Source organism: Rattus norvegicus, chromosome 1 (genome assembly GCF_021556685.1).
Source record: "Rattus norvegicus strain SHRSP/BbbUtx chromosome 1, alternate assembly SHRSP_T2T, whole genome shotgun sequence".
NCBI lineage: Eukaryota > Metazoa > Chordata > Mammalia > Rodentia > Muridae > Rattus > Rattus norvegicus.
Window position 1 is genome coordinate 107467349 of NC_141534.1, and position 21280 is coordinate 107488628.

General features: G+C 56.3%; 1 protein-coding gene across 1 annotated transcript; it reads left to right on the plus strand.

The window, feature by feature from the left end:
- The first annotated feature begins 818 nt into the window (after positions 1 to 818).
- Lmtk3 (lemur tyrosine kinase 3) lies at positions 819 to 18876 on the plus strand. Its single transcript, NM_001447269.1, has 15 exons — positions 819 to 1153; positions 1924 to 2057; positions 2274 to 2424; positions 2852 to 2928; positions 3367 to 3485; positions 6340 to 6427; positions 6761 to 6909; positions 7724 to 7808; positions 7890 to 8011; positions 8087 to 8236; positions 8520 to 10957; positions 13770 to 14164; positions 15472 to 15607; positions 15927 to 16064; positions 18380 to 18876. The coding sequence occupies exons 1-15, from the start codon at positions 1078 to 1080 to the stop codon at positions 18394 to 18396; spliced, it is 4275 nt and encodes a 1424-aa protein (NP_001434198.1). The 5' UTR covers positions 819 to 1077; the 3' UTR covers positions 18397 to 18876.
- Positions 18877 to 21280: the final 2404 nt, after the last annotated feature.

Below are 21280 nucleotides of genomic sequence, written 5' to 3' on the forward strand. Positions count from 1 at the left end.
GTGTGTGTTCCCGTGTGCATGTATGTGATATGCGTTTGTCCCTGAAGGTGAGCAGTGTGAATACCTAGTGCCTGAATACATGCATGTGTTGTTTCTGTGTGTTCACATATGTGACTGATTAGCCTGTATCTGTGTGCATGCAGCTGTCGTTACGTGTTGAGTTAGTGATTTCTGTGTGTTCTTTGTTGCCTGTGTGGAATATCAGTTAGTGACTGCATGCCTCCTCGTGTCCCAAAGGGTCTGAATGGATCTTTGTGATAGCTCCCTGTGTTTGGAGCTCTATGTTGCATGTGTGCGTGTGCGTGTGCGTGCATGTGATGCTGGGGTATTCCTGTGTGGCTGGGTGAATCTGTACCAACCAGAGTCTGGACTGCCTATGCCTTCTCAGTGTGGTCTGTCCCTGTGTCTTTGTGTGTGACGTGTCTGTGTCTCCGTTTGCTGATGGCTGTCCACCTTTGTATGAGATGCGCTTGTGAAGGTTCCTGTGACATGTGTCAGCTGTGTGTAGGCTGTGTGGGCTTGATATCTGCATCTTAGCATGTAGCACACGTGTGGGCACCAGTGTTGTGTCACAGTGGTGTCAGGGCCACGCACTGTGGACCCTGCCCCCCTCCAAGGGTCTGTTGGTCTCTGTCCCTCCTCCCCCTCCCTATTCTCCCCTCCCGCCTGGCAGCCAATGCAACCGGGAACCAGTTGCCATGACAACGCTCCCTCCTTCCTCCTCCCACCCTTCCTCTGACAGGCTCTCTGCTCCCCCAATCCCGATTGTCCTCGGGGGCGGGGCCCTCGTTCTCTCCCCCCCCATCTTCCCCTCCCCCCTACCCCAGCAACCCCGGCTCCCCAGCTTCTCTTCTCCGTCCGCCTCTCCATCCCTTCATCCGTCTGTCCTTTCGAGGAGGGGGAGGGGGGTATCTGAAACAGTAAGCAACCCCTCCCTCCCCCTGTCCTGCATCTCCCGCCCCTCTCCTGGGCTGGGGGAGGCCAGGGTTGAGCAGGTCCCCATGGCTGGGGGCTGAGGGCCCGCCCCCCCTCCTCCCCAGCCGCCGATTCCTCCACCTCCCTTCCATCCTGGACAAGATGCCTGCACCCGGCGCACTCATCCTCCTGGCGGCCGTCTCCGCCTCCGGCTGCCTGGCGTCCCCAGCGCACCCGGGTGAGTATGTCCAGCGGTCCATGGCTCGCGCCCCACCCCCACCGGGCCCGCCCGGCACCTGTGCGCAGTCCCTGGGGACAAGCGGGTCTGCAGGGCTAGGGAGACCAGCCAGGGCGGGTGGGGAGTGGGCTGCGGGCCGAGTGCGTGCTTGTGAGCGTGCATGTGAGCTCATGTGCACGCGAGTGCACACGGGTGCGCGGGGAGATGGAAGGCCGCGGCCTTTGGGGAAGAGAGACCCTATTTCTAAGGGGAACACAGCTCTGAGGCTTTGCAGAGACCCCTCCCTCAGGCCTGAGACTGAGGCTAGAGGACAAGTCTGTGTTCCCAGTGTCTGTAAAGGGAACAGTTCTCAGTCACTCTTCAGGTGTGGGGTGGGCAGTGGGTTCAGCTCGGGGCAAATACCTTCCAACAGCCTGCAATTTGGGGATGGTGGTCATGAAGCTGTCTATGGTAGCATATTGTAAATTCTCAGAGCTCCAGGCCTCACTATTGCTAGTCACCGGAATGTATCCGGGTTACGGGATGCGTTTGGGGTGGGGGGGTGGGTCCCAGATTGGAACCAGAGAAGGGACCCCACCCCCAACCACCTGGGAAGGCCTTAAACTACAACTCCCACAATACATTAGACCACCTGGCTCCTCTGCCAAGGGGCCCCTGGATTCGGAGCATCATGGGGGTTGTAGTCCGAGACTAGCCCAGGATGGGAGGGGCATGGAGTCCGGTAGCCAGTGTCTTGAAGCCCAGACCCCAGCCCAGCCTTGTGCCCACAGATGGATTCGCTCTAAGCCGGGCCCCTTTGGCTCCGCCCTACGCTGTGGTCCTCATTTCCTGTTCGGGTCTGCTGGCCTTCATCTTCCTCCTCCTTACCTGTCTGTGTTGCAAACGGGGTGATGTTCGTTTCAAGGTGAGGTGCCCTAGGACTAACCTGGGAGAAAGACCCCAGGCAGCAAAGAGACCGGAGGTCCCAGAGCACTCCTAAGACCTAGGGCTTTGGGATCCGCACACCAGCAGGGATGGGGCTGGGATTTGAGGGACAGGCCTGTGAACTGAAGGGAGGCAGGATGGTGGCGTCTCAGCACCCTCCTCCCGATGCTCCCATTCTTCACCTCTCGCACCCCAGGAGTTTGAGAATCCGGAAGGGGAGGACTGCTCTGGGGAGTACACCCCCCCTGCGGAGGAGACCTCCTCCTCACAGTCGCTGCCTGATGTCTATATTCTGCCGCTGGCAGAGGTCTCACTGCCAATGCCTGCCCCGCAGCCTGCACACTCAGGTACTGCCCCTTACACCCCAGGATCCTTCGATCCCAACACTGAGGGTTTTCTTTCGTGGCTCAGGGAGGGTAGAGGGCAGAGGGCAGAGTCCTAGATTCGTGGAAGTAACTTATAGGGAAACCACACACACCATCTTGTAGAAAACACCAGATCCGAGAGAATCCTGCAGGATGGCCCTAACCTGAGAGCCAGTCTATAAGCCAACTAACCAGGCTTGGAGCTAGGGTTGCCAAAGGGAAGGGCTGATTGGGCTCTGGGATCTCATGGGCAACCAATGAGGAGGCTGGACCCTGCTATGGAATGTTGGAGACAGCCAATAAAAGGAGAATGTTGTCTACTCTGACTTCAGACCCCTCCCACTGTGGTGGTGTGGGGCATCCTTGATAGGAGAGAAGCTCAGGGCCTCCCCTCCCGCCCCCTCCTCAGACATCAGCACCCCCCTGGGCCTGAGCCGCCAGCACCTCAGCTACCTGCAGGAGATTGGCAGCGGCTGGTTTGGGAAGGTGAGGGGCCTGGGTGGGAGGCAGAGGGGTTATCCATACATCTCTGGCATGTGCTCCTGTTCTGTGTCTACCCCATTTGTCATCTGCTCTTGGCCTCCCCAGTCCCATGCCCTTCAGCCTGCCCCTCCACCTCCACCTCGCACCCACTCCCACCCACCTACCCCCACATCTGTCGGTCAGCGCCTCCCTCCTCACTCCATTGACCACTCCGCCTCGCCACCCGGCTCTCCACGCGTCCGTCAGTCTGTCCATCCTTCCATCCGTCCTGCGTGCATCGGATTCTGGGCCTGTGAGTCTCTCACTCCGTGTCTGGTAGGGGAACAGGGAGGTGGGACATTAAGGGAAGGCCTGGGAGTGGTTGGGAGTTTGAAACATGGGGAGCTGCCCCGGGGACCGGCTAGGCACAGGTCGGCATTGATCGTAGGACTCCTTGATCAGGTGATCCTCGGGGAGGTTTTCTCAGACTACTCGCCAGCGCAGGTGGTGGTGAAGGAACTCCGGGCTAGTGCAGGGCCCCTGGAGCAGCGCAAGTTCATCTCAGAGGCTCAGCCCTACAGGTATGTCCATGGACAGGGGTTCTAAAAACAAAATACCAGGTGGAGGAGGTGAGTTTCGGAAGTAGAGGGAAGCCAGTGTGGTGTCAAATCAGGCTTCTGGTCTTAGATTTCTTTCTGGCTGTGTGACTCTGGTGCTGGGATCTCCCTCCTGGAGTCTTGGGTCTTCCCTAGAGAAAGCTGGAGACGGCATGGGGAAGTGGTTCCAGGATTCTGAACCTGGTATCTTCATCCCAGCCACAGTTAAGACAAAGCTATCCCCGAGCCTGCCCTACCTCCCTTACCCACTGTGAGGAAAGACTTACAAGCACCCTGGTTAGGCATCTGTTCTTAACACACATTGTTGTACTTGGATGTAGTGAGCTTCCAATCTTAGGAAGTGTATACGGCTCACCCATCAAGACACAAACTTTAGAGTCTGGCCCAGCATAGTTCCAAGCAAGACCTCCCATGGTTCCTCGTGCTCCCAGGGTGCGGTCTCATTTCCCTCGAGCCTACTGGCCCTGCACAGTCGAACACTACAATCTTCTTGCCTCTGTCCTTCTGACCCCCGCTTCCCACCCCTTCCCTCCAGCCCCCACACATACCACAGTTGCTTTCCTGCCCCAAGGCCTTCGTTATTGCTTCTCCCGCTCTGTAGACTACCACATCTTACCTGCCCTGTCTAATGCAGAACTGGGGGTTCATGCTCCCTGTAGTCTTCGCTCAGAGGCCTGCCCTTGTCCCAGGCCCAGGTTAGGAGGGCCTTCTACAGGTATGGTGGGTGTTACCTTCAACTGTATTTAGAATGCTGAGGCAGGAGGATTGTAAGCTTGAGGCCAGCCTGGGCTGCAGAAGGAAACCCTGTCTTAAAAGGTGTGTGTGTGTGTGTGTGTGTGTGTGTGTGTGTGTGTGTGTGTGTGTATACGCTTGCTGGGGTCTTAATTTTGCCTTACTATTTGCGTATTGTCTAGGCCTTTCTCTAGACCATGACTATTTAAATTTAGGCTAAATAAAATGAAATCAGTCCAGAACACCAGATGTAGTCAGTGGTTCACCCCTGCAATCAGAACTTGAAGGAGACTGAGGCTGGAGGATCTCTAGGAATTTGAAGCCAACTTAGGCTACAAACAAATGACTTTAAATATTCACTTCCTGAGTGACACTTGCCACATTTCAGGTGCTTCATAGCTGACCCATGTCAGAAATCTCTTGGGACAGCACAGGCTGACTGGCTGCTCAGTGTCTTTCCCACCTCTGAGTTTTACAAGTTCCATCAGTCCTCAGCAGACTGATCCAGACATAGACCTTGAACTTAAATCCCAGCTATGTGGCACTAGGCAAGTTGCTTCACTTCTCCGATCCTCTGTCCCCTTCTGGATCACCCTGGTCTATATTCTGCCTCACAGAGTTGTGGTGAATCCCAGGCTTTCTCTCCTCATTGCCCTAGATCGCTGCTTCCTGTCATTCCTCAGGTTCCAGCATGTGACAGGCACTGTCCCCCAAGCAGGATGTCAGCAGACTCATCCTAGGAGGGGAAGGGCTGAGGCCTCAGCCAGGCTGTGGTTGTAACACAGATACTAGCCCTGCTGGCCCTGGTGCCAAAGTAACCCTTGGCATCTACTGGGCAGTGTTAGAGATAGAACTCATCTTTACCAGCCCCACGCAGTTTGGAGTATGAGAACAAGGCGGGTCATGAGGAGGGGAAAGGTCTGTAGGAGTCACTTTGAAAGACTGAGGAGTCTGGGTTCTGTAGGAGCTGGCAGTCTAGCAAAGCACTGTGGGAAGCTGGTTACAGTAAGAGGGAACGGAGAGTAAGGGTTGGGCTGTGGCTGGAAGTCACAGCTGGGATAGAGGGTGAAAGCCTAGTCAAGCATATGTCTAAGTGTTGGAGTAAAAGCAGCAGGCCTGCCTGGTCCACCTACCATGTATCTCAGCACCGAAGGCCGAGGCGGGAGGATGGTGTGTTCCCAAGCAGCCTCCATAACATAGAGTAGCCGACCCACCTGTACGACAAATAGCCCCTCTCCCAGCGCGTCCAGAGCCTCGTACAGGTACAGGAGCCACTGCCATCCATCAGAGGACATAAGCAAAGGAGTCAGGGTGACTTCCCTGGGAGACTGGGGAAGAATTCGGGTGCAAGGGTGAATGAAGAGGCAGTGAAGCCGTTTGGGGGGACCGATTGCAGCTGGGGCCTAAGCCATGGAGAGATGGTGCAGGGGTTAAGACTGTGCACTGCTCTTTCAGAGAACCTGAGTTTAGTTCTGGGAACCTTGTAAGTAGTCAGATGGCTCACAAGTGCCCTTTGCTCCAGCTCCAGAAGATCTGATGCCCTCTCCTGGCCTTCATGGGTACCTGCACTCGCAGGCACACACCCATACATAAACACACCTATGTAGACATAATTCTATACGATTATAAAATAAAGGGGAAAAAAAAAAACAGTGAAGGCCAGGCAGGTGTGGTGATTCACACCTTTAATCCCAGCACTTAGGATGCAGAGGCAAGTGGATGTCTGTGAGTGTGGTGCCAGCCTGGTCTACGTAGGTAGGTTCAGGACAGCCAGGGCTATGTAGGGAGACCCAGAGTTGAGAGGGAGAGAGAGAGGCGCCCCCCCTCCATAGAGAAGGGCTCGAAGTACAGAGGCCCCGAGCAGAGCCTGGGTAAAGTAGATTCTGGCCAGTGAGTAACTGGAACACCAGTGAGCATCTCGTGGGGCCACTGGGAAGCCATAGAGAGCTGGAAACATGCCAGTGGGAGGTCAGGGACAATCTGAAGGGAAGGTGTAGTACTCAGGTCAGGTCTACATGTCTGGGAGAGGGTTTGGCAAGGCAAGGCTCTGTATGATAGACACAGGCTTCTTTCCTGTCCCTTAAAGGAGCCTGCAGCATCCCAACGTCCTCCAGTGCCTGGGTGTCTGTGTGGAGACCTTGCCCTTCCTGTTGATCATGGAGTTCTGCCAGCTGGTGAGGGGTCTGGGGAGGGGGAGTGGCTGCTGGGAGCTACAAGTCAGCTTTGGTCTCAGGACTCCAGGGTCTCAGATCCCTGCAGTCAGTCACCTGTGTGACTGTGTTAGCATTCCTTTTTGACTTTTTATATTTTGGGGGCTGGGGGTTGAATCCCGGGCATCATGCATGAGTGGTGAGCATCTGACCCAACTAAGCTACATATCCAGGCTGTGTAAGTGACGCACGCAGCAGAGGAGACTGAGGCTTGGAGGGGCTGGCTGTCTAATGTGGGGCAGGGGGTGCTTTGTGCTCTCTTCAAAATGTGCTGAAGTGCCCTTGTTTCCCTCCCAGGGGGACCTGAAGCGATACCTTCGGGCCCAGCGGCCACCTGAAGGCATGTCCCCTGAACTTCCCCCACGAGACCTTCGGACATTACAGAGGATGGGCCTAGAGATTGCCCGAGGACTGGCACACCTGCACTCCCACAACTACGTGCACAGGTGAGCTGGGTGCACCCACAGCAGGAGACACGGGGAAGAACTGAGCAAGCAAGGACTCTAAAGTGGCAGGCACTCTGAAGTTTTGAAGGAAAGGAAGGGGAGGGGTCAGAGGAGGGGAGGAGTCAGGGGAGGGGAGGAGTCAGGAAAGGGGGAGGAGCAGGAAAGTAGAGCGGGATTTCAGGAAAGGAGAAGAGCTGAAAGAGGAGGAGACCGGCTGTGGTGGCTCTGGCCTATAATCTCAGCACTCAGAAGGCCGAGGCAGGACGATCCCAGCAGAGTTGGGGCCAGCCTGGTCTACATAGCGAGTTCCAGAACAGCCGAGGATACAAAGTGAGACCCTGATGGGGAGGGGGAGAGGAGAGAGAGGAGTCAGGAGGAAAGGAGCTTTGAAAGGTAGGGAGGAGTCAGGAGAGAGAAAGAAGGGAGTCTAGGGAGGGAAGAAACCGGAGAAAGGTGGGCAGTGCTAACAGAGGAAGAGAGAGGGAAGACTGAGGTGTCAGTAAAGAAGGTGGAGGAGTGAGGAGAGAGGGGGAGGAACTAGTAGAGGAAAGCGGGATTCAGGGGAGGAGTCAGGACAGGAGCAGCCAGAGGAGATGAGGGGTCAGGAGAGGAAGGACCCAGAAGAAGAGGAGGAACATGGCAGGGGCGGGGGGCGGGTGGGGAAGGTGGGGGAGGAAGGGGTTAGGAGAGGAGGTACCTGCACGCACGCACGCACGCACGCACAAGATGTGCAGAGTTGTGAAAGGGAAGGAGAGACATCGCACTGTGGGCAGGGCTTTCTCCTCACTCCGCCTCCCCCATCCCTACTCCGCAGCGATCTGGCGCTGCGCAACTGCCTGCTAACTTCAGACCTGACTGTGCGTATTGGAGACTATGGGCTGGCGCATAGCAACTACAAGGTGGGCAGAGCTTGTGAATGTGTCTATGCGTATGGATCAGTGTGTGTCACCTGCTGACCTGCTGACCCCGCCCACCCCTAGGAAGACTACTACCTGACACCCGAGCGCCTATGGGTGCCGCTGCGCTGGGCAGCGCCCGAGCTGCTGGGCGAGCTGCACGGCAGCTTTGTGCTAGTGGATCAAAGCCGTGAGAGTAACGTCTGGTGAGGCTATGGTTGTTGCCTGGGGGGGATGGGGCTCCACTTCTCCCTGACCTCTGACTTCTGACCTCCACACAGGTCCCTGGGGGTGACACTCTGGGAGTTATTCGAGTTTGGGGCACAGCCCTATCGTCACCTATCCGATGAGGAGGTCCTGGCCTTTGTTGTCCGCCAGCAGCACGTCAAGCTGGCCCGACCCAGGCTCAAGCTGCCCTATGCTGACTATTGGTGAGGCACTTGACTCCCAAACTTTGTATCCCAGCAACTGAGCATCCATGAATTCACCTTTCCCCATTACCTGATGCCTGAAGTGGGCAAACTGAGGCAGGGGAGTGGCACATCGAAGCTCTGCTTCATTCCCTCTCCTCCCCGAGGCCAACCCCGCCCCTCTGTTTTTCTCTGCATCTCGGACTCCATCTGCCTCGGGTCTTGGTCTTTAGCTATCTCTATTGGCCTCTGTCCCACTCGTCTGGACGTTTCCCCTCTTCATTATCCTCTCACTGGTCCCCAGGTATGACATCCTGCAGTCTTGCTGGCGGCCACCAGCCCAGCGCCCCTCGGCCTCTGATCTGCAGCTGCAACTCACTTACCTGCTGTCTGAGCGGCCTCCCAGACCCCCTCCTCCACCACCCCCTCCCCGAGATGGGCCTTTCCCCTGGCCCTGGCCCCCCTCCCATAGTGCGCCACGCCCGGGGACCCTGTCCTCGCAGTTCCCCCTTCTGGATGGCTTCCCCGGGGCTGACCCAGATGATGTACTCACAGTCACCGAGAGCAGCCGTGGCCTCAACCTTGAGTGCCTGTGGGAGAAGGCCCGCCGTGGTGCAGGCCGGGGTGGGGGAGCACCTCCCTGGCAGCCCGCTTCTGCGCCTCCTGCACCCCACACCAATCCATCCAATCCCTTCTATGAGGCACTGTCCACCCCTAGCGTGCTGCCGGTCATCAGCGCACGCAGTCCCTCGGTGAGCAGTGAGTACTATATCCGCCTGGAGGAGCATGGTTCTCCACCAGAGCCCCTCTTCCCCAACGACTGGGACCCGCTGGACCCAGGAGTACCCGGTTCTCAGGCCGCCCAGGCTCCCTCCGAGGTCCCCCAGCTGGTGTCCGAGACCTGGGCCTCCCCCCTCTTCCCTGCGCCCCGACCCTTCCCGGCCCAGTCCTCGGGATCAGGTGGTTTCCTCCTGAGTGGCTGGGACCCCGAGGGTCGGGGCGCAGGAGAGACCCTGGCAGGAGATCCTGCCGAGGTGCTTGGGGAACAGGGTACCGCACCCTGGGCGGAAGAGGAGGAGGAAGAGAGCTCCCCAGGCGAGGACAGCAGCAGCCTTGGAGGGGGACCCAGCCGCCGGGGACCCCTGCCCTGTCCCTTATGCAGCCGCGAGGGTCCCTGCTCCTGCCTGCCATTGGAACGGGGGGACGCTGTGGCCGGCTGGGGGGGCCACCCTGCCCTTGGTTGTCCCCACCCCCCAGAGGACGACTCTTCTCTGCGTGCAGAGCGGGGCTCCCTGGCCGACCTGCCTCTGGTCCCCCCTACCTCAGCCCCTCTCGAGTTTCTGGACCCCCTCATGGGGGCCGCAGCGCCCCAGTACCCCGGGCGGGGGCCACCTCCCGCTCCCCCCCCTCCACCGCCCCCTCCCCGGGCCTCCGCGGAACCGGCCGCGTCCCCCGACCCCCCGTCGGCCCTGGCCAGTCCAGGCTCAGGCCTCTCGTCTCCGGGCCCCAAGCCGGGGGACAGCGGCTACGAGACCGAGACCCCTTTTTCCCCCGAGGGAGCCTTCCCAGGTGGGGGGCCGGCCGAGGAGGAAGGGGTCCCTCGGCCACGGGCTCCCCCCGAGCCACCCGACCCAGGAGCGCCCCGGCCACCCCCAGACCCGGGTCCCCTCCCACTCCCAGGGTCCCAGGAGAAGCCAACCTTTGTAGTTCAGGTGAGCACCGAGCAGCTGCTGATGTCCCTACGGGAGGATGTGACAAAGAACCTCCTAGGGGACAAGGGGTCGACACCCGGGGAGACAGGACCCAGGAAGGCGGGGAGAAGCCCCGCGAACAGAGAGAAGGGCCCAGGCCCGAACAGGGACCTGACATCCCTGGTCAGCAGGAAGAAAGTCCCCAGCAGGAGCCTTCCAGTGAACGGGGTGACAGTGTTGGAGAACGGGAAGCCAGGAGTCCCGGACATGAAGGAGAAGGTGGCGGAGAATGGCCTGGAATCTCCGGAGAGAGGAGAGAGAGCCCTGGTGAATGGGGAGCCGATGTCCCCAGAGGCCGGGGAGAAGGTGCTGGCGAATGGGGTTCTGATGTCCCCAAAGATCGAGGAGAAGGTGGCAGAGAATGGGGTCCTGAGGCTGCCCAGGAACACGGAGAGGCCGCCAGAGACTGGACTTCGGAGAGTCCCAGGACCCTGGGAGAAGATGCCCGAGACTGGGGGTCTAGCTCCCGAGACGCTGCTGGATCGAGCCCCTGCGCCCTGCGAGGCAGTCTTGCCCCAGAACGGCTTGGAGATGGCCCCTGGCCAGCTTGGCCCAGTCCCCAAGAGCGGGAACCCGGACCCCGGGACCGAGTGGAGAGTCCCCGAGAGTGGGGGGGCACCGAGAGCCCCCGGGGCTGGGAAGCTGGACCTCGGGAGTGGGGGCCGAGCCCCGGGGGGCGCGGGGACGGTCCCCGCCGGCGGCCCCGCAAGCGCCGTGGACGCAAAGGCCGGATGGGTAGACAACTCGAGACCACTGCCACCTCCGCCTCAGCCACTGGGGGCCCAGCAGAGGAGGCCGGAGCCAGTGCCCCTGAAGGCCAGGCCGGAGGTGGCCCCAGAGGAAGAGCCAGGGGTCCCAGACAACAGGCTCGGCGGAGACATGGCCCCCAACGTAGACGAGGACCCCCCCAAGCCGGAGAGGAAGGGCCCGGAGATGCCACGCTTGTTCTTGGACTTGGGACCACCTCAGGGGAACAGCGAGCAGATCAAAGGTGAGGAGGTCGGGAAGGAAAGTGGATGGGCTGATACTGAATGCCTACCCAAGGGTCACTGTACCTTGGGCCTTGGCTGTGTTCCCATCTGCAGTGTTTACTGCTCTGGGTCTCACTTTCTTCCACCTGCCAAGAATGAATGACAGGGAACCCCCCTCTCCCACCACCTGGCTAGGTGGTTGTGAGGGGCAGGCCTTGACAAAGTCCTTAGTTACTGCCAAATTGTCACCATTGAGCTCTGGGATGTAATGGAGCCCTGTCTTTATTATTTAAGCTTGTATAGGTGGGGGTCTCCAAGTCAGGAACTAGGAGGTACCCAGAATTGGGGAGGGCTAGGAAAACAGGCAGGGGAGGCCCCTTGTCTAGGAACAGCCACTCCCAGGAAGGCCACAGGTGCTCTTTGTCGCATTGGCTGCTATTTATTTATTTATTTATTTATTTATTTATTTATTTATTTATTTAGATCGAGTTCTGGATGTTTGAATGGTTGTAGCCAGCTCAGAGGTCTGGTGATGCCAATCAGGGCCATGTGAGGGCTCTAAGAAGTTGAGAGTAACCAAGAGTGTGTCACACATCTCTGTGACAGCACTTGGGAGAGTGAAGCAAAAAGATAGTTGTCAGCCTGGGCTACATTTCAAGTTCCAAGCCAGTCAAAGATATATAGTGAGAGCTAGACTCAGACAAAACAGAAAGGCTGGGGAGATGGTTCAGTAGGTGAAATATTGATCCTAAAGCCACATAAAGCAGGTGTGGTGATGGGCTCAGAACTCCAGCCCAGCTACTCAAGGCCAGTGAGTGATCCTTTCTCAAAAGAGGTGGATGGTGTGGAGGAATCCTGAGGTTGTCTTCTGTCCTATACACACACGCACACGCACACACACACACACACACACACACATTTTTGAAGGCAGGCAGGATGGCTCAGCTGGTGAAGGCACTTGTCCTGAGTTTGATACCCAGGGCCTACATGGAGGAAGGAAAGAACTAAGTAAGTCCCATAGTTGTTACCTGTACACCACACACATGCTGTGGTCCATGTGTGCCTACACACATACATAAATACATGCACACAGACATAAATGAGCAAAACTTAAAAATTTTTAATTAAAAGGCTGGATGTGGCAGCGCACACACATATTCGATCCTAGCAGCAGGAAGCAGAGGCAGCCTGGTCTACAGAGTAAGCTCCAGGAAATCCAGGGCTACACAGAGAAACTGTCTCAAAAACAAACAAACAAACACCCAACCAAACAATCAAAAAACCAAAATAAATAAATAACAAGATGTTAATTGAAAAAAATTTAAAGGAAGCAGTAAACTAAAGAGTCTCTCCAATGTGTCAGGCCCTGGGGTATCCATGGCTGGACCCCAGGGGGCCTCAGGCCTTGTGCTGGCCCCTGTAGTAGGCAAGTGTTAGGGTAGCACAGGGTGAGGAGCCCCTGAGAGGCTAAGGGCAGAAAGGTGAGTCACATGGTGACGCCTCCCTCATGGGAGATAGTGTCCTCCCAAGTTCCTGAAACATTACAGAGCATACTGCCCTGTTTCTATTCTGCACTGGCACCCCACTCAGGTGTCTCAGATGACACCGGGTCACATGGCACTACTAGGTGAACTAAAATGCCTCAGAGAGTCTGGGTTGCCTTAGGGCTACTGGCTGAAAAGAGGCTAGGAATGGCTTAGGTCTTCCACCCAGGGAAAAAATCCCACACAAATTTCCGCTCCCTGGGAAGCCTTCGTGTTACTAGAGGCTGTCACTGCATCCTTATTGTGGGCATCCATGCGTCTTGACAGCATGGTGCCACAGCGCTCCTAATCCCACCACCTTCTGAGCCAGCAGTAAAGGAGCTAGGAGCACGTGGATGGCAGGGGAGGATGGAGGTGGGCACTAGATGGTGTATTTGGAGAGCTGCAATGGGTCTCACCTACACCGTCCTTCTCTGCCCCCTACTGTCTGTCACCCACCATAGTGCCTGCGGGTGGTTTACTTTCCCATGGGTGGAGGAAGGAGTGGCCTTTTCATTTCCCTGGGAGAAACAGTGGCCCAGAGAGGTGGATGTGCTTGTTGAGGGACACAGTGCAACAGTGAGGTGGGACTGGAAGAAAAGAAAGTGGCCTTGGGGACAGAGAAAGTGCTAGAAGATGACAACCAAGGGCCTAGAAGGAAACTCCCGGGGTTGGGGATTTAGCTCAGCGGTAGAGCGCTTGTTTAGCGAGCGCAAGGCCCTGGGTTCGGTCCCCAGCTCCGAAAAAAAGAAAAAAGAAAAAAAAAGAAAAAAAAAAAAAGAAGAAGGAAACTCCCCTTCTGCAGGGAAAAACTGGTTCGTTAACCCCAGGGATTGTGAGCACTTCCGAGCACAGACCTAAAGCTGCATGAGGGCCAGGGCCATTGTGTTCCGAGGCCAGGCACACTAACCAGGGCTGAACTGCTGCTGTCCTTTGCAGATGTGTGGCCAGAGCATGGATGACTGACTCTTAGAGGTGGCTCAGATCTGGGGACCCCTAGAGCTGAAGAACGGGAGAGACCCAGTTTCAGGCAGAGGGAATGGCATATATAAATGTTGAGTGGGGTCGGGGTGTGTGAAAATAGGGAGTCCTTAAAGAGCCTGGTTCAGAATGGAGAGAACAAGGGGCCTGAGGCTCAGATGCTGAGGAAGAAGCTTCTTGCTCTGAGTGCTGAGATCATGCCTTGCAGTGGGGAGGAATCTCTCACTCTGCACACAGAAAGGCCCTCGGGAGCCCCTCTGCATAGAGCTGTGGGCAGAGCCTGACTCATTGTCCCGGGCAGGAGCTCACCTGTCTTCTCCCCTTGCAGCCAAACTCTCCCGGCTCTCGCTGGCGCTCCCACCGCTCACGCTCACGCCGTTCCCGGGCCCGGGCCCGCGGCGGCCACCTTGGGAGGGCGCGGACGCAGGGGCAGCTGGCGGGGAGGCCGGCGGGGCGGGGGCGCCGGGGCCAGCGGAGGAGGACGGGGAGGACGAGGACGAGGACGAGGAGGACGAGGAGGCAGCGGGCTCTCGGGGACCCGGGAGGACGCGGGAAGCCCCAGTGCCCGTCGTGGTGAGCAGCGCCGACGGGGACACGGCCCGCCCGCTGCGGGGGCTGCTCAAGTCTCCACGCGCGGCCGACGAGCCAGAGGACAGCGAACTGGAGAGGAAGCGCAAGATGGTCTCCTTCCACGGGGACGTGACCGTCTACCTCTTCGACCAGGTGAGGGGGGGACACTTAGGGCAGGTAGCGTCAGAACTGGAGGGAGGTGGACCTCCTGGTGGTCCAGGTAAATGGGGCGGGCCCAGAGGGATTTGCATCTTCTAGTGCAAGTAGCAAGCTCAGTGGGTGGAGACTGAAAAGAGGTGTTTGATGTGGGTGCTGGACAACAAACTCTGGTAGTCAGGAAGAGGACCACACCTTAGCCTCTCTGCATCTCCAGCCTCTTGAGGCTGGGCTTTAAGTGGGGCGGACCTTATCACGTGGAGTTTTAAAATGGAGTGAGTTTGCTTGGTCGCCCAGATCAGTAGTCTCTGCTCTCAGGAGGCAGAGGCGAGACAATCTATAATTAATGTAATCTGAATAGTTCAGGACAGCTAGGGCTACATACTGAAATCCTGTCTCAAATAAATAAGAATGCCAAAGTAACCTGGACCTGAAATCTCCATATTATATATTCTAAAAAGGGTTTATTGCCTGAACGGAAAAAAGGGGTTTATTGCCTGAGCCTCGCTAGATAAACCTGGCGGTGAGACTCCATAGTTTGAGGCCATAATTGAAAACAGAGTCAGGTTCTGGGTTCAGTCACTGAGACCAAAAGACTTTTACATTTTACATTTTACATTTTATTTGTCTGTTTGTTTGAGACAGGTCTCTTTGTATAGTTCTGGCTGTCCTGGAATTTCTAGAGAAGGGTGGCCTGGAACTCAGGGATTCATATGCATCTTGATTTCTCTGTGTAACCCTGACTGTTCTGGAACTAACTCACTTTGTACACCAGGCTGGTCTCAGACTTAGAGATTCACCTGTCTCTGTCTCCTGAGTGCTGGAATTAAGGCGATCCCCACCTTGCCGGGCTCAAGGTGGAACTTGAGAGTTTGAGTGGGGACTGGGGTAATTGTCCCTTGGTGCTCGATCGCTTGGCTGGAGCGATTGGTTGGGAGGCTACAGGAGCAGGCTGTTAGCTCCAAGACATAGGTTTGGATCTCTGCAGCCCAGATCTTGGAGGTGGCACTGCGGGGTTTAGAACTGCGTCTTGGGTTAAGTGCTCCCTGAATTTAGGAATTCCTGAGCTGGGCGGGGCTTTATAGCCAGGTTAAGGAACAAAGACCAGAGTGAGATTAGGGCTTGTAGGAACCTTGGAAGGCAGGAGAAGGTTCCATTTACTTCTCCAAACAATACAATGTCAGCAATTACAAACTGGGGTGCCAAAAGCCCCAGCAATAACGTTGTGTTTTACTTCTCTTAGGTGATGCGGTGGTTGGGGTGTGACAATAGGTTCCCTATCGTCCTTTCACTTGTTTTCACAGGAGACTCCAACCAACGAGTTGAGCGTCCAGGGCACCCCCGAGGGGGACACGGAGCCATCAACGCCCCCAGCGCCCCCGACGCCTCCCCACCCCACCACCCCAGGAGATGGGTTTCCCAACAACGACAGCGGCTTTGGTGAGGGGCGGAACCCAAGATTTGGGTGGCGAGAGGGCGGGGCTTGCGAATGGAGGGAGTGGCCTTATTATGCAATGGGCGTGTCCTGTGGGCAGGGCAGGGCTAAGGAGGACCTGGAAGAAGAGGATTGGATCTAGGAGTCTATCCACTCCTAGGCTAGAGCTGGGAAGAGCTCAGGAAGGCAGGGGCTGGTAGAGCGAGGAGGGCAGGATGGGGGATATCTGAAATGGGAGGGATGGGACCTCGCTGAAGGGTAGGGCTAAAGGCCTTGGGCTGGTGTGCAAAGCTGGTGTATAAGTCTAGTTCACTTTCTTCCTAGGCGGCAGTTTCGAGTGGGCGGAGGATTTCCCCCTCCTCCCCCCACCAGGCCCCCCCCTGTGCTTCTCCCGCTTCTCCGTCTCACCTGCGCTGGAGACCCCGGGGCCTCCCGCCCGGGCTCCCGACGCCCGGCCCGCAGGTACAGTGCTTCCAGAAGACTCTGTCCCACCCCTCCCCAACCTCCCTACCCTCCCTTGCCTTGCTTCTCTCTCTTCGGTTCACCCTCTCAGTCACATTGGCATCTCCTAGCTCAGACCAGTTGGTTCCCAGTCACATCCTTGGACCGTTACACCCATCTCTGTTGCTTTAAGGATCCTTACGTACACACTCCCTTGCCTATCTTCCCCATTTCTGAGCTCAGATACCTTGATGGATCTCCATACCCTCTCCCAGGGCACTTAAAGCCAGAGGAGGATATGGCAGACACCCAGAGACAGGAGTCACTATAGTATCAGCGAACTCACAGCGACCTGCCATATTGCTACCCGCTTAATTTTCACTGGGATCCTGGCGGTGGATTTTAGTTCCACGGTTTTTACAGAAAGAACTGAGGCACTTCCTAGAAAGGAGGGTAGAGCCGGAATTGCGCCCCAGCTGCTGGTCCTGAGTGTTGTTGCCCTTTCGGGGTAAGCGTCTGCTGGGTGTTTTTGTTGATGGAAAGTCAGTTCTCTCCTGCCCCCTGCTGGCCACTATGTTGAACGCCCAGGTTTGTGAGGAAGGAGCGGTTAGGAACATCTCTATCCCTCTTCCCCAAATCCTCTGAGTTCTAGAATTAACCCTTCCTTTTTCATCTGTGTGATGTTGGCCAGCCTCTCTCTGCCTTAGCGTCCTCATCCATAGAATGGGGATGAGATTGGATCCTGCTCCTGAGTGTTATGAGGGTGTAAATGGCCTAATCCCCCCTGGGCATGCCGCCTGGTGGTCATGCGATGGTGTTACTGACCCAGGGCTGTGAACACCCTGCAAAACAGATGGAGGCAGAGGGTTTAGCTAGTTTGAGAAGCAGAAGGCAGGCCTGGGGCTCCTCAGGGTTCAGAGTTGGGCTGTGGGAATAAATGGGACAAGTTACAGAGGACTTGGGGGCATGGTGGACGCCTTTAATCCCAACACTTGGAAGGCAGAGGCAGACAGATCTCTGAGTTCGAGGCCAGCGTGGTCTATAGAGCGAGTTCCTGGACAGCCAGGGCCACACAGAGAAACAATGTCTTGGAAAACCAAAATATATAATACTACTATAGAAATAAGTAAATAAAGAGTAAAGGACTTAGAACTTTGCCCACAGGGTGCTAGGGAGCCATGAAGGACTGTAAGCAGGGAAGGGCCTAAGAATGGAATCAAATGGAGGCGGGTGCCTGAGGAGAGGCTGGACAGGAGTCTAAGGAGGGGAGGCTTATGCTCTAGGCACAGGGAGAGAGGAGGGCAAAGCAGAGTCCAGGGCAGTAAAGGCAGGATTGGGACTGAATCCCCATCTAACCTCAGGACCCCTACGAGCACAGGGCAGGGTGGGTCCAGGGTGTGGGAACATCAGCTAGATAGTGAGTCAGGATCCAGGCTGCTGGCAAGGTGACCTCACTCTTAGTCACCAGGAGTGGAGATGGAGAGCCCAGTGGTATGAAGCCCCAAATCCTTGCCTACTCTCACAGATACTCCCGCTAGGCATGGGTAGGGCAGCTTCTGAACATGTCTATCTCCCCAGAGCACAGTGGCTGCCCCTTGGCACTCCACATGCTGCATCCTCACGCTGGGTCCTGAGTGAGGGACTCATCCCATGTACTTTGAGAAGGAGCAGGGCTACATTTTCCACTCAAGGAGGGAAATGGTCTCTGGTGCCTCAACATGGCCAGACCCGAGCTGTCAGCACAGAGGTGTAAACGGGGGAGGGGCTGACCCCTTACCCCACTGGCCTTGGTGCTCTAGGTCCAGAGAACGAGTCAGGTTGTCATCTCCGGGAAGGCTGGGGGATGGACCTGCGACATTTTGTTGAAGGTACTGTGTGACAGACTGGATGCCAGGACCCAGACCTGAGCGCAGGCCCCATAGTCAGCCTATGCAGTAATGGTGCATGCAGACACCACGTTCCTCCTCACTAACTGGTATATTTAGTTAACACTCAATACCAGGAAGGGATGCTGGAGAAAAAGTTAAGAGGAAGCAAGTGGTAACCCAGGCTGTCCCAGGGTAACAAGGTAAACCGGAGTAGTTGTGGAAGACCACTAAAGAGGAGGCCTGAACTCCCTAGGAAGAGCATGTCAGACCCTGGGAATGGCAGATGCAAAGACCCTGGAGTAGAATGGTATCTGGACCATTTGAGGGCAGTGTGTCTGGAGCAGAGTTGGATGAGGACAGAGAGGAAGGGATGGTGCCGCTTACTGGGCCTTTGCCTTGAATGAGTTGGTTTCCATAAGCCTGTCTCTCTCCCCTGATTCCCATCCTTTCTCTACTCTCTGTTCTCAGGCCCCGTGGAGAACTGACTCCCCAAAGACCCAGCCCTTTTGCACCCCAAGAAGAGGGTTTGCGAGCAGAATCTTGTGTGGACGATGGAGCCATTGCCCCCGACACTGACACAGCCTCTGGGGAGGTGCCTGAGGCTGGGCCCTCCCTCTCCTCCACCATGTGCCAAATGGGAGGCCCAGGCCCTCCCCCAAGTCCCCCAGATGAGTCCCCTGATCCCCCTGATCCCCCCGACCCCCTCGGAGCCACATGAGGCAGGAAGCCCCATCGCTGGACAGCCACACTTCTTGGAACTGAACTGAACTCTTGGGCCCAGAGCCCCTGGCACAGCAGAGGCCCCTCCTGGCCTCATGAGGGTCACTGGCTTCAGGAACCTGGGCCCCCATCTTGCGTCTCCCCTTCCCCCAAGCCTGGCCCCTAGAGGGGGCCTCTAATTCAAACCTTCGCGTGACATTTTCACATTATTTAAAAAAAAGACAAAAACAACTTTTGGAGGAAAATGGGGCCTGTGTGTATTTGGGGAGGTGGGAGGGAGATGCCAGGAGTAGACACTGCATCAAAGTCACTGTGCTTTCCTCATAGCCCTGAGGCAAGGCACCCATGCAGCAGTGGAGTTTGCCTGCTTCTCCCTTCCGGTCCTTGCTGTTGGTGGCAACCCTGGCTTGGGTCCGGGCAGTTTGGGTAACCATGTTCCTGCAGGATCTGAAGCTGTTACAGGGTGACCAGGTGGTGGGAAGGGACTCAGAACTGATCTGCTGAAACTCAACTAAGCCATCTGCTAGCCACTGCCTGGCCTGCCTGCCCACCCTGGCCTGTCTCCATCTACTCATTTCTCCGTTACTGCCCACCTTCTGGGCAGGCACACAAATAGTGTCTATATGACCACGCATGCACACACCCCACCCACTTCCGACCCTAGACAGATGTTCTCCCACCTGCCCAAACGCTTCTGTCTTTGTCCAGTCTTCCTCGCAGTGACCTATGACTGCTGCTCTGGTTTCTTCCTGTTTCTGTGGTCTCCCATGCATCTCCCTTTTCTCTCTGCCTCAGTTATATGTTGGGTTTTGTCCCTGTCTCCTCCTCCCCCCTCTCGTGGCTGCCTGTTTCTTAGCTTCTCAGTGGCTAGGCTGTTGGTGTCTCTGCACTTGGGTCCCTCATCCCCTACACTTGGGGATCAAATTTACTGGTACATGAAGGGAGTGAACTTACACAGTGGAAGAGCCCAAGCAAGGGTGGGTTTGAGCAGGATAGTATAGAGGGGTAACAGGACATGGGGGGAGGAGGTCAGGAGAACCCAACCATAGGGTTTTCTTTCATCATAGGATTGGATTGCTGCCTACTAAGCTGTGACATGATTGAGAGGCAGGCCTGCCGCATAGGTTGGGGAGGGAACCATGGTAGTAGGGTGGGCCAGGTCTTGGCATCCTAGTTCAAAGAATGAGGGTTAGAGCCCTAATGCCGTGCCAGAGAGGTGGGCTAGGACCATGTGCTGTCTGCCTGTCTCACTCTGTATGTGTACCGTGTGTGAGACAAGATCTGTGACCCTGGTTGTCCTGTAACCCACTGTGTAGACCAGGCTGGCCTCCAATTCGGAGATTAGCCTGCCTCTGCCTCCTGAGTGCTGGGACTAATGGCCTCACCACACCTGGCAAGGGTCAGGATTTTTTAGGTCTGAGGAGGAAGGCTGTGGCCTGAACTGGTGGATATGAGGGAGGGACAGGACCGCCATGCCTCAGCCTGAGTAGTGAGGGCCAGACCCCTGGTGAGAGCCAGGCCAATCCAAGGTCTGAGATGCTATTATCCTACCCAGTTCAGGGAGCAGGGCTAGAGGTCCAATTCCCCAGGCTGCGGGGGAGGGCAGAGGCCAGGACCCCTGCACCTGAGGGAGGAACCGGGATCAGGACCACTGGTCTGAAGGAGGGTATACTATCGCACTAGTCCTCACCCACAAACTCATATTCAGTTATCTTCAACCGCAGAAACTTACTGCTTCACAGTGTGGAGGCTACAAGACCAAGACCATCGACATCAGTATTTGGAAAAATCTCTTCCGTGGTTTTGCAAGCCTGGCCTCAGGTAACTGTCGGCACTCCTTGGCTTGTCTGTGCTTTGCCCCTACTCTGCATTCATCTCTACGTGGCACCCTCTGTGGCCTCCTGTCCAAACACACACTTTGGGGACTTATGTGGGTATGTTGGTGGGCACTGGGAAAGGCATGGTCTCACATAACTCCGTCTGGCTTTGAACACCTTGATTCTTCTGCCTCACCTAGCACATGGATTGAAATGAGTCCCTTTCCCTCCACACTTGGCCTGAAGGGTGGCTTAAGCATTTTGCTATGACTTGAATGTTCCACAAACTTTGGGCAGTGTTCCCTTTAGATCCTTAATCAAGCATGGTGGATTGTCACAGCCCTGGGCACATGGTGGTGGCTCTTCCACTGCTTCCTGCTTTAGTCACTGGGTCCCCAAGGACTGGAGACCTCCTCCCTTTCCACCTTCCCCTCTATTCACTCTCAGATCACCCCAGCCACCACTTCATTTAAACACACTATTCTCCTGCCTCACATCTTAGCTTCCACAGCCAGGCCTGTATAACCTGTTCTTGCCTCCTGTAGCCACAGCTTACCTTGGCCGATGTTAGTCACCAGTTGGCAGGCAATGATCCTGGGGTGAGGAGGAGCCCTGCCACTGGGTTTTCCTTTGCTCTCATGTCTTTGTCACCTTAACTTGTAAGCCAGAACATACTGTCCAGCTCAAACCCACCCCTTATCCTGGCAATCAGTGCAAGCTCCTGTGCCAAGACAACTTGGTCGTAAAGTATGAAAGACAAGCATCCAAGCTCAGGACACCCACGAATGGGAAACTGGAATCCATATCCCAGGCAGCACCTCCCAGCCACCAT

Excerpts from the sequence above, each read along its gene's own strand:
- Lmtk3 (NM_001447269.1), top strand. The coding sequence starts at position 1,078 with ATGCCTGCACCCGGCGCACTCATCCTCCTGGCGGCCGTCTCCGCCTCC. Across the intron at positions 7,809-7,889 it reads TGGCGCATAGCAACTACAAG|GAAGACTACTACCTGACACC; the intron begins GTGGGCAGAGCT and ends GCCCACCCCTAG. Across the intron at positions 8,237-8,519 it reads CTGCCCTATGCTGACTATTG|GTATGACATCCTGCAGTCTT; the intron begins GTGAGGCACTTG and ends ACTGGTCCCCAG.